The 12,555-nt window shown below is 42.4% G+C and overlaps 1 protein-coding gene across 1 annotated transcript in view; it reads right to left on the reverse strand.

Annotated features, from left to right (window-relative positions):
- tasora (transcription activation suppressor a) overlaps nt 1-12,555 on the reverse strand; it is a 186,615-nt gene that overhangs the window by 108,428 nt on the left and 65,632 nt on the right. Inside the window, exons 4-6 of the mRNA XM_034165189.1 lie at nt 856-928; nt 571-662; nt 372-503 (exon numbers count right to left, since the gene is read on the reverse strand). Of these exons, the coding sequence (XP_034021080.1) occupies nt 372-503; nt 571-662; nt 856-928 (297 nt within the window). The remainder of the gene's footprint in view (nt 1-371; nt 504-570; nt 663-855; nt 929-12,555) is intronic.

A 12,555-nucleotide genomic window follows, 5' to 3' on the forward strand; every position in this document is an offset into this window, starting at 1 on the left:
TTGAGGCAATCAGCCGATAAAAATAGCTTTCCCTGGCCTCCTCTAACATCTTATTTAAGGAGGATATTAGATCTCTTAAATGTAGCCTGTGGACCTCCAATTTTGTTGATTTCCATAAACGTTCAATCTGGCGACATAATCTCCTTTGATTCATAATCACATCATTGATCCAAGGACAGAATCGGCCATGGGAAACCTTATTAGCTTTAAGTGGTGCTATCTGATCCAAAATAATAGCACAATGGCTGTTAAAACAGTGCATAAACCCATCAATTTCAGTAAATTCACTAAAAAGTAAAGGGTCAACTTAAGCTTATTTATGGGACTGAACCTGGACATCAAGAATCAGAGTTTTTTTTTTATAAGTTCACCTGTGTGAGTTCGAAGGCGCGGTACGACGTCAGCGCAGTGACCTTGCTGGCGTTCTTGGCTATGTGGCTGTCGAAGCGAGGTGTGGGGTCCAGAAGGTTCTTCATGTTTTCATAGATGCTCTTGACTCTCCCCTAAAACATACGTCCCGTGTTCAGATGGTGACGTTTTGAGTCTGGAGCACAGCAGCAGCAGATTTACCTTTAACACTTTGAAGATGATAATTTCACCAGTGGCCCCGGATGTGAAGGCGTTCATCTGCAGCAAGTCCGAGTATCTCGATAGAGACACACCTACACATACCAAAACCCCCCCCCCCCAAAAAAAAACACCACTCCAGGTTTGAGTCATCAACATCAAAGGACTTATCACTTTAATAAACAACTAGCTGAAACTAGAAGTCAACAGTTAATTTTCTGTAAGGACGGGGTTCGAGAGCAATCTCCCCCATTGGAATCTGTACCTGGATGTGGTGTGGAGTCGTACCTTTACTGGGGTTTCCCAGCGCAGTCAGCCGGCTGTGACCCACAAATAAGCCCTTCTCACACAGCTGCAACAGCTACAAACATACAAACAAATGATCATTCACATCATTTACTTTAATGAGTAAAGCTTAAAAAACAAAGAACTGAAGGAACTGGATCAACCATAACTGCACCCTACCAAAGTTAACAGGTAACTCAGTCAGGCCCGTCACCAACATCACATCACCCAAAAAATTCACACAGGTAGATCTCTGAAGAAAGTCTCAGTTGTAAAGTGTCCAATGAGCAGAGGAAGGAGCACTGGAAGACAGAAGACCTAATGTGTCAAGATGATCCGACGTGTGTCCATGTTGACATCTGTGGCTGTAAACCGTAGGATCCCTTTAAGATGTCAGCCCAGAACTGTTTTCCCCTCACTCACATCTCCATTCAGTGTTCTACTACTGTGCCAAGTTTCATTCAAACCCACCCAACTGTTCAGAAGGAGCTCCACTTCATAATGAAAGGAATCCTGCTCATACAGAAGTCACCAAACACTAACACTTTCATGATTTGAGCAAAGATGACAGCCAACAGCAAAATTCCTGGTGGTAAAGTGACTCTTGCTCATGTAGTTGCATTCAGATGTTGGTCCTGACAGCTTTAGGGGGTTGCTAAAAGGCTGCTGTGAGTATGCACGCTGCAACCACCAAGTGGTGCAGACCACCACGTAGGTAAATGGAAGCTCTATCACCAGTCATGATCATTAACGATAAAGACAAGAGAAATGAGATTTCCCAAAGTTCTCCAAGAGTTCCACACTATCTTGGTAAAGCCCCTTTAACACCGGCGCAAAAGTAGAGTAGCTTTTTGTTGCGTTTAGAGTATGCCTGAAATGAGAGAGTACTCTGTATTTTTCTTGCGTACCGAGAGAGAGAGAGCAAGCGAGCGAGAGAGCAAGCAAGAGAGAGAGAGAGAGACAGAGAGAGAGAAAGAGAGAGAGAGCGAGAGAGCTCACCATCTCTGTCTGCTCTTTTTGCGACTGGTTCTTTTTCTGAACCAGTTCCTGCGTGAGCTATGTTCATTAAGAACCCAGATCTGTCTGACTTCATATGAAAAGTTGACTAAATGTGCCATGTGTCCGGGACAGCACCACTTTAAGATCCAGGTTAACAATGTGAAATCAAGAGTCTTAATAAATGACGCATAATGCAGCACCGTGTACACACGTGTCATGATGACCACCAGGTGTCCATTTTGCTTTCACTGAGCTAATGTTCCATTAGATTGTACAAGAACTGTGTCTACGTGTGGAAATATTCCAGCCAACGTGGACTATGGGTCTGCCACGACCAGTTATGCTCTCACGATGAATTTCCGCACGTTGATTAGATTTGTCATGATGCAAGCAAGATGGTGGTGACTTTTTCAAACATTTTAAGCCCCTACCACCCACCTCATTTGGCTTGTTAGTATCTCACAAATAGGTGAAATTTCGATGGGATATACAGACTTAGAAGGGGTTAAAGCTGCTCTGGGTCACTTTTGGGGTCAGGTATGATATAAGATGAGCAATAAACCCATGCTACATCAGAAAGTATCCAAATTAACTCCCAAACCGACTTGTGACCCAAGTCATTAAGGTGTGACAGCCAATTAAAACAAAACAATTCTGTTGCTTCCGACGGACTGTTTGTTGTTGTGAAGCTCTTTTGAACTTTACATGATTGTATACATTTCTTTTATTTCTGTTTAGCACCCTTCTGGTTGTTAAGTGTATCTACTCTGAACCTTATTTAACTACAGTGCTGTTGTGAATCGCTAGTGGTAAACATTTGCTAGCAGTTAGCTTTCGCTAGCAAGGTCGACTCCCCCCCCACCGTTACTTTTATAGCTGTTTTTTGTTTTTTTTAACCTGTTTAATACTTGTTAGTTTTTCAGTGCAATTGCTGTGAATTTTAGGTTATTTTACTCCTGTGTAAATCTTAGGAGCAGCTAGCATTTTCACTAGCGGTCAGCTTGCGTTAGCTAGTTTGACCCCACAACCCCATTTTTTTTTAATACTTCTGTTAGTTTTTTAGTGTAACTGCTGTGAATTTTAGATTAGTACTTTACTCTTGTGTTAATCTTAAGAGTGGTTTACTTGTAAGAGATTTGGCTTTTTTTTTTACCGTTTCTTTTTACAAGTCTAATACTTCTGCTACTTTTTCAGTGTAACTGCTGTGAATTTTAATTCATTACGTCTGTGTGAATCTTGTGTGAGCCTTAGGAGTGGTTAGCTTATTCATTATTGGTTAGCTCGGCTTGCTTGCTTGGCCTGCTTGGCTATACTCTTGAATTTCTTAGTGCACAAAGTACACTACTTTACACCCTCTGTAAATCCTGAGTGATGTTGGAAGATAGGGTGGCTCTCTTAGAGAGTCGTGTCTAAGTTAGAGCAGCTTCTTAGCTCAGTGGAGTTAGATGTTACGGGCACTCCAGATGAGGTTAGTGTTGGACCGGCTAGCATGCCCATTAGCATGAACCTAGAAACGCCGGCTGTGGAGGACGGCTTTTGGACTGTGGTTAGGTGGAGGAAGCCCCGTAGGGGTTGGTGCCCGGTTGTGGTACCCCAATCACACTTGCCACTGCGAACTGTGAATCGGTTCTCGCCCTTGGAATTGCCTGATGTGAATTCTCTGAGCCCACGAGTGACTTCCACTCCTGTCTCCAGGCCGAAACACTGGACTTTAGTGATAGGGGATTCTATCACCCACAAAGTCAGGTTACAGACCGCGGGTGACGTTAAATGAATTCCTGGGGACAGAGCCCCCGACATTGCATCCCATCTTAGGGTGCTGACGCTGCAGAAGGGAAGACAGACTAAGGAACATGACATGAGATATAGTCGCATAGTTATTCACGTTGGCACCAATGATGTCAGGAAGAAGTACTCAGAGGTCACAAAAATGGACATAGAGAGGATTTGAGACCTTGCCAGAAAGATGTGTTGACATCAGTTAATAGTCTATGGTCCCATGCCCTCCCAGGGTACTGATGAGGCGTTTAGCAGGCTGACATCGTTAAATAGGTGGCTGGCGCAATTTCGTAGACAGCAAGGCTTACTGGCCTTCGTTCTGGGGCCGCCGTAGCTTGCTAATGCCGGACGGCCTCCACCCTACTGGGGAAGGTACCGCCATCTTGTCTGTGAACATAGATAGAGCTCTACAGGGAGGGTAACATTAGGAATTTACAGCAGGCCATGGAGCAGGTGATTAGAGGCCCTGCAAGGCTTATGAAAAATGTGGGTCTGGAATCCGTTAGTTTAGCGGGGAAATAAGTGCAGAAAATCCACTATGGTGATAATGCAGTTTATCTGCCAGGGAGGTAAATTCAACAAGTTGAGACTGTGGTCTGCTTCCATAGACATGTCCATAAAAACCATACAGGGATATGCTTTGCAAACTAAATACCCATTACTACATTGGATAATGCTGAAATTCTACCACCAGTAGGCCTCTACTGGTGGTTGGCTCTCACTGCGGTATTGTATCACTTCCTGTTCCGGAGCACAGCGGTGTTTTGCTGTATCTGTTAGCTGTTTAATCTGCGCAGTTAGATTGATCTAGTTACCTAGATAACGATTTGTTTCACAGTGTAATCTTCACGTGCCTTAACTAAAGCACTCCCTCTGCTGAATCACCTCTAAATGATTTACACATTATTCACTTTGCGTGTTTTTAGGAATCCGCTAGCTTAGCGCAGCTACTAGCTCTTAGCCGGTTTAGCATGGCGGCTTCTCCTGTCTCTCCTGCACTTTTCTGCTCTGGGTGTGAAATGTTTAGTTATTCCTCGGCCTCCTTTAGCAGTAATGGTACTTGTAATAAGTGTAGCTTATTCGTAGCTTTGGAGGCCAGGCTGGGTGAATTGGAGACTCGGCTCTGCACCGTGGAAAATTCTACAGCTAGCCAGGCCCCTGTAGTCGGTGCGGACCAAGGTAGCTTAGCCGAAGTTAGTTTCCCTCTGGCAGATCCCGAGCAGCCAGGAAAGCAGGCCGACTGGGTGACTGTGAGGAGGAAGCCTAGTTCTAAACAGAAGCCCCGTGTACACCGCCAACCCGTTCACATTTCTAACCGTTTTTCCCCACTCGACGACAAATCCGCCGAGGATCAAACTCTGGTTATTGGCGACTCTGTTTTGAGAAATGTGAAGTTAGCGACACCAGCAACCATAGTCAATTGTCTTCCGGGGGCCAGAGCAGGCAACATTGAAGGAAATTTGAAACTGCTGGCTAAGGCTAAGAGTAAATTTGTTGTAATTCAAGATTGTAATTCACGTCTGCAGTAATGACACCCGGTTACGCCAATCGGAGGTCACTAAAATTAACATTGAATCGGTGTGTAACTTTGCAAAAACAATGTCGGACTCTGTAGTTTTCTCTGGGCCCCTCCCCAATCAGACCGGGAGTGACATGTTTAGCCGCATGTTCTCCTTGAATTGCTGGCTGTCTGAGTGGTGTCCAAAAAATGAGGTGGGCTTCATAGATAATTGGCAAAGCTTCTGGGGAAAACCTGGTCTTGTTAGGAGAGACGGCATCCATCCCACTTTGGATGGAGCAGCTCTCATTTCTAGAAATCTGGCCAATTTTCTTAAATCCTCCAAACCGTGACTATCCAGGGTTGGGACCAGGAAGCAGAGTTGTAGTCTTACACACCTCTCTACAGCTTCTCTCCCCCTGCCATCCCCTCATTACGCCATCCCCGTAGAGATGGTGCCTGCTCCCAGACCACCAATAGTAAGTCCCTTCGGCTGCTCCCTTGTTTGCACTTGGGGTCGCCACAGCAAATCCAATGTGGATCTGCATGTTTAACTGGCACAAGTTTTACGCTGGATGCCCTTCCTGACGCAACTCCACATTACATGGAGAAATGTGGCAGGGGTGGGATTTGATCCCGGAACCTTCTGAACTGAAAAAAGCGCATTAACCACTTGGCCACCACCCCTGCTCCCAGTCCACCAATAACCAGCAAAAATCTATTTAAGCATAAAAATTAAAAAAGAAAAAATAATATAGCACCTTCAACTGCACCACAGACTAAAACAGTTAAATGTGGTCTATTAAACATTAGGTCTCTCTCTTCTAAGTCCCTGTTAGTAAATGATATAATAATTGATCAACGTATTGATTTATTCTGCCTTACAGAAACCTGGTTACAGCAGGATGAATATGTTAGTTTAAATGAGTCAACACCCCCGAGTCACACTAACTGCCAGAATGCTTGTAGCACGGGCCGAGGCGGAGGATTAGCAGCAATCTTCCATTCCAGCTTATTAATTAATCAAAAACCCAGACAGAGCTTTAATTCATTTGAAAGCTTGACTCTTAGTCTTGTCCATCCAAATTGGAAGTCCCAAAAAACAGTTTTATTTGTTATTATCTATCGTCCACCTGGTCGTTACTGTGAGTTTCTCTGTGAATTTTCAGACATTTTGTCTGACTTAGTGCTTAGCTCAGATAATTATAGTGGGCGATTTTAACATCCACACAGATGCTGAGAATGACAGCCTCAACACTGCATTTAATCTATTATTAGACTCAATTGGCTTTGCTCAAAATGTAAATGAGTCCACCCACCACTTTAATCATATCTTAGATCTTGTTCTGACTTATGGTATGGAAATTGAAGACTTAACAGTATTCCCTGAAAACTCCCTTCTGTCTGATCATTTCTTAATAACATTTACATTTACTCTGATGGACTACCCAGCAGTGGGGAATAAGTTTCATTACACTAGAAGGCTTTCAGAAAGCGCTGTAACTAGGTTTAAGGATATGATTCCTTCTTTATGTTCTCTAATGCCATATACCAACACAGTGCAGAGTAGCTACCTAAACTCTGTAAGTGAGATAGAGTATCTCGTCAGTAGTTTTACATCCTCATTGAAGACAACTTTGGATGCTGTAGCTTCTCTGAAAAAGAGAGCTTTAAATCAGAAGTGCCTGACTCCGTGGTATAACTCAAAACTCGCAGCTTAAAGCAGATAACCCGTAAGTTGGAGAGGAAATGGCGTCTCACTAACTTAGAAGATCTTCACTTAGCCTGGACAAAGAGTCTGTTGCTCTATAAAAAAGCCCTCCGTAAAGCTAGGACATCTTACTACTCATCACTAATTGAAGAAAATAAGAACAACCCCAGGTTTCTTTTCAGCACTGTAGCCAGGCTGACAAAGAGTCAGAGCTCTATTGAGCCGAGTATTCCTTTAACTTTAACTAGTAATGACTTCATGACTTTCTTTGCTAATAAAATTTTAACTATTAGAGAAAAAATTACTCATAACCATCCCAAAGACATATCGTTATCTTTGGCTGCTTTCAGTGATGCCGGTATTTGGTTAGACTCTTTCTCTCCGATTGTTCTAAGTTATTTGCATTAGTTACTTCATCCAAACCATCAACATGTCTATTAGACCCCATTCCTACCAGGCTACTCAAGGAAGCCCTACCATTATTTAATGCTTTGATCTTAAATATGATCAATCTATTTTTATTAGTTGGCTATGTACCACAGGTTTTTAAGGTGGCAGTAATTAAACCATTACTTAAAAATCCATCACTTGACCCAGCTATCTTAGCTAATTATAGGCCAATCTCCAACCTTCCTTTTCTCTCAAAAATTCTTGAAAGGGTAGTTGTAAAACCGCTAACTGATCATCTGCAGAGGAATGGTCTATTTGAAGAGTTTCAGTCAGGTTTTAGAATTCATCATAGTACAGAAACAGCATTAGTGAAGGTTACAAATGATCTTCTTATAGCCTCAGACAGTGGACTCATCTCTGTGCTTGTTCTGTTAGACCTCAGTGCTGCTTTTGATACTGTTGACCATAAAATTTTATTACAGAGATTAGAGCATGCCATAGGTATTAAAGGAACTGCGCTGCGGTGGTTTGAATCATATTTATCTAATAGATTACAATTTGTTCATGTAAATGGGGAATCTTCTTCACAGACTAAGGTGGAGTTCCACAAGGTTCTGTGCTAGGACCAATTTTATTCACTTTATACATGCTTCCCTTAGGCAGTATTATTAGACGGCATTGCTTAAATTTTCATTGTTACGCAGATGATACCCAGCTTTATCTATCCATGAAGCCAGAGGACACACACCAATTAGCTAAACTGCAGGATTGTCTTACAGACAAAGACAAGGATGGCCTCTAATTTCCTGCTTTTAAACTCAGATAAAACTGAAGTTATTGTACTTGGCCCCACAAATCTTAGAAACATGGTGTCTAACCAGATCCTTACTCTGGATGGCATTACCCTGACCTCCAGTAATACTGTGAGAAATCTTGGAGTCATTTTTGATCAGGATATGTCCTTCAATGCGCATATTAAACAAATATGTAGGACTGCTTTTTTGCATTTACGCAATATCTCTAAAATTAGAAAGGTCTTGTCTCAGAGTGATGCTGAAAAACTAATTCATGCATTTATTTCCTCTAGGCTGGACTATTGTAATTCATTATTATCAGGTTGTCCTAAAAGTTCCCTGAAAAGCCTTCAGTTAATTCAAAATGCTGCAGCTAGAGTACTAACGGGGACTAGAAGGAGAGAGCATATCTGACCCATATTGGCCTCTCTTCATTGGCTTCCTGTTAATTCTAGAATAGAATTTAAAATTCTTCTTCTTACTTATAAGGTTTTGAATAATCAGGTCCCATCTTATCTTAGGGACCTCATAGTACCATATCACCCCAATAGAGCGCTTCGCTCTCAGACTGCAGGCTTACTTGTAGTTCCTAGGGTTTGTAAGAGTAGAATGGAGGCAGAGCCTTCAGCTTTCAGGCTCCTCTCCTGTGGAACCAGCTCCCAATTCAGATCAGGGAGACAGACACCCTCTCTACTTTTAAGATTAGGCTTAAAACTTTCCTTTTTGCTAAAGCTTATAGTTAGGGCTGGATCAGGTGATGCTGAACCATCCCTTAGTTATGCTGCTATAGACTTAGACTGCTGGGGGGTTCCCATGATGCACTGAGTGTTTCTTTCTCTTTTTGCTCTGTATGCACCACTCTGCATTTAATCATTAGTGATTGATCTCTGCTCCCCTCCACAGCATGTCTTTTTCCTGGTTCTCTCCCTCAGCCCCAACCAGTCCCAGCAGAAGACTGCCCCTCCCTGAGCCTGGTTCTGCTGGAGGTTTCTTCCTGTTAAAAGGGAGTTTTTCCTTCCCACTGTCGCCAAGTGCTTGCTCACAGGGGGTCATTTTGACCGTTGGGGTTTTTACGTAAATATTGTATGGCCTTGCCTTACAATATAAAGCGCCTTGGGGCAACTGTTTGTTGTGATTTGGCGCTATATAAATAAAATTGATTGATTGAAATTGAAGATGGCCCAGTGGTTGTTCCAGCAATAGCAAAGATTTCGTGTCTGCTACGTACAACACGTGGAATGTCTCAAACCTAAACCTACTTCTTGGCATCTTATATATGCTACTCTGGAACCACCCCTAAATCCAAACAGTTCAACTGTCAAACCCAATGAGGTCCTTAGTCTGGGTGTCATTAACCTAAGATCACTGTCCTCAAAATCATTGTTGATTAATGATGTAATTATTGATCATCACTTAGATATGATTGGGTTATGTGAAACCTGTCTTAAACCTACAGCTGTCCTCCCCACCGGCGTAGACATTTAGTCATGTCCCTCATGACGTGAAGCAAGGCGGGGGTGTTGCTCTTATTTATAAATCTAGTAGGGATGTGAATCTTACAACAACTCACGATTCAATTTGATTCAGATTCTTGGGGTGACGATTCGATTCAGAATCGATTTTCAATTGAAACAGCTCTGAGAAATAGTTATATTATTTAAAAAATGATTATGTTTAAGAAAATGGAGCTTTACAAGGTTAATCAAGTGATTCTAAAGATGTAAATTTACTTATCTGCTTTGCTCGTTCAGAGTTGGCTGGCAGTTTAGCGAAGCACTGGTCAGTAGTCGGCAGAGACCGTTGCTCCGCTTCTTTTAGCTCCGGGTGATGGCATAGCATGTGGGCTTGCGGATTTGAAGTGTTTACGAAATACTTCACTTACATTTTGCAGATTTTGCACACTGCATAAGTCATGTCAAGCTCCTTCTTACGCAGGAAATAAAATCCAAAATGCCCCCAAACATTTGCCTTCAGCAAAGACGGTGCTTGCTGAATTAGCTCTTCGTCTGCCATGCTAAGCTGCAGCTCACGAATGTTTGAAGCACACCGGACCCTCCCCTCGCAGGGACACTGTTGTATGGAGGCCGTTGCCTGACAAACAGTACACGCAGCGAGTAAGCAAGAAAATGTTTTTAAAAAATGCTTTTTAAAAATCGATTTTTGGACATTTTGGATAGATTCGGAATCTTAATAAATAAGAATCGCAATTTGGATGTGAAGTGATTTTTTTCAGGTACCCCTAAAATCTAGGTTTAGCTTATTAGCTGTTGGGGGTCACAAATATAACTCATTTGAGCATCTGATTCTCCGCTCTGCTCAGGCTATTATGCATCGCCAAGGTCAGAAGAATAAAAATCAGTCGTATTACTTTGTCAATGTATAGAGGCCTCCTGCGCATATTCTGAATTCTTAGATGAATTGGGTGCGTTCATCTCTAACTTGTCAACTAGTGCAGATAACATTCTGATTATTGGTGACTAACGTTCATATAAATAAACCTTCTGATCCACTCTGCAAATCATTTATGGAAATTGTGGATGCATTAGGATTTCTGCAATGCATTCAGGACTCGACACGCATTAGTGGAAATTCCCACTGATTTGGTTCTCGCACGTGGTACTGCTGTCACGAATACTGACATCATGCCTCTTACATCAGTGGTCTCTGATCAGTCACTTATTAAGTTTAGAGTTTCGCTGCCATGTTTAGTGGAACAACAACCTTATATATCACTACGGTGATGCATCAACTCCTCAACTAAGACCGAACTCAAAGCTAGACTGCCTGATGTCTTAGCTTCAGATTTGGCAAATACCCAATCAGTAGACAGACTTGTGGATAGTTTAAACTCAGTGCTCAAAACTACACTCGACATGATTGCACCACCTTTATTAAATTCAAATTCAAGTTTATTAATTTATATGGCGCCAATTCACGATGAAATTGTCTCAAGGTGCTACAAACAACATAAGAAAGAATAAAAATTTTAAAACATAATGAAAAGACAACCATGAAAGAATACAAGAATAAAAACACATAACACTAATGATAAAACAGGGATAAGAAATGAGTCTAAACATGACTTAAAAGTCTCCACAGTATCCGACTGCCGAATGTGTGTCGGAAGATCGTTCCACAGAGCTGGGGCATGGTAGGAGAAAGCTCGGTGACCGGCAGACTTTTTATTCACCCTGGGAACACATAGAAGTCCTGCACAGTTTTATAAACTAATAACAGTACTTTAAAATCCAGTCTTGCAGTGACTGGAAGCCAGTGCAGGAACGGCAAAACGGGCGTAATGTGGTCAAACTTTCTGCTTTGTGTCAAAAGTCTGGCAGCAGCATTTTGAACCAGTTGAAAACCCCTAATCCTGGACTGCGGTAAACCAGAAAATAGAGCATTATAATAGTCCAATATAGAAGAGACAAATGCATGAATAAAAGTCTCAGCATCAGCCATAGACAGGATGGGACGAATCTTCGCTATATTTCGCCAATGGAATAAAGCAGTCCTCGTAATGTCTCTAATGTGGAGATCAAAGGACAATGTAGGATCAAAAATTACTCCAAGGTTCCTCACTTTATCCGTATGATGTATAACACACGAACCTAAGCTAAGCGCTAGCTGATCAAATTGATGCCGATACCTCGCTGGACCAAGAATTTAAAAGTAAGTTACTAGACATCCAACTTCTTACTGATGCAAGGCAAGATTTTATGTGAACGAGATTACCAGCAGTTATTGGCATGTACAAATGAGTGTCATCGGCATAGCAATGAAAGGGAATCCCAAAGCGCCGCAGTATATTCCCAAGGGGTGCTACATAAAGGGAAAAAAGCAGGGGGCCTAAAACGGATCCCTGTGGAACCCCAAACTTCATGTCCCTACGATCAGAGGAGGTGCCATTACACAATACACAGTAAGAACGACTGGACAGGAATGATGTCAACCCTGCAAGAGCAATTCCAGTAATCCCAAAGTGATTCTCCAGCGTATTGCTAGATTTTACAAATGACTTTTCTGACTTTGTGGCAGGTATTGTTCTTAATCTTAACGCATTTTTAATTGCTGGGGATTTTAATATTCATGTTTGTTGTCCATCCAAGCCCTTGGTCAATGACTTTCTTAATGTTGTGGACTCTTAATCTTAAGCAGGCAGTAAATGTCCCGACCCATGACAAGGGTCATACTCTGGACCTTATCTTATTCAGTGGTCTAAATGTGAATGTCAGATCTGTAACGCAGGCATATCGGACCATTTTCCTGTGCTTTTTTCTGTTGCGGTGTCCTCCACTATTAGGAAACAATGCATTCCGGCGCGCCAGCAGCGCGCTATCTGCTCCACTACTGCGCCACTCTTTTCTGCTGCGTTTCATGCTTCTGAACTTACGTCTTACGATTCTAATACAAATATTGATGAGTTGGTTAGCTTGTTCAATACTACGTGTTCAGAGATTCTCAACGTTGCCGCCCCTTTCACTAACCGGCGTGCAAAACGCTCAGAGCCAAGGCACAATGACTTTCCGCGCGCA

This window comes from Thalassophryne amazonica, chromosome 3 (assembly GCF_902500255.1).
Source record: "Thalassophryne amazonica chromosome 3, fThaAma1.1, whole genome shotgun sequence".
Lineage (NCBI taxonomy): Eukaryota > Metazoa > Chordata > Actinopteri > Batrachoidiformes > Batrachoididae > Thalassophryne > Thalassophryne amazonica.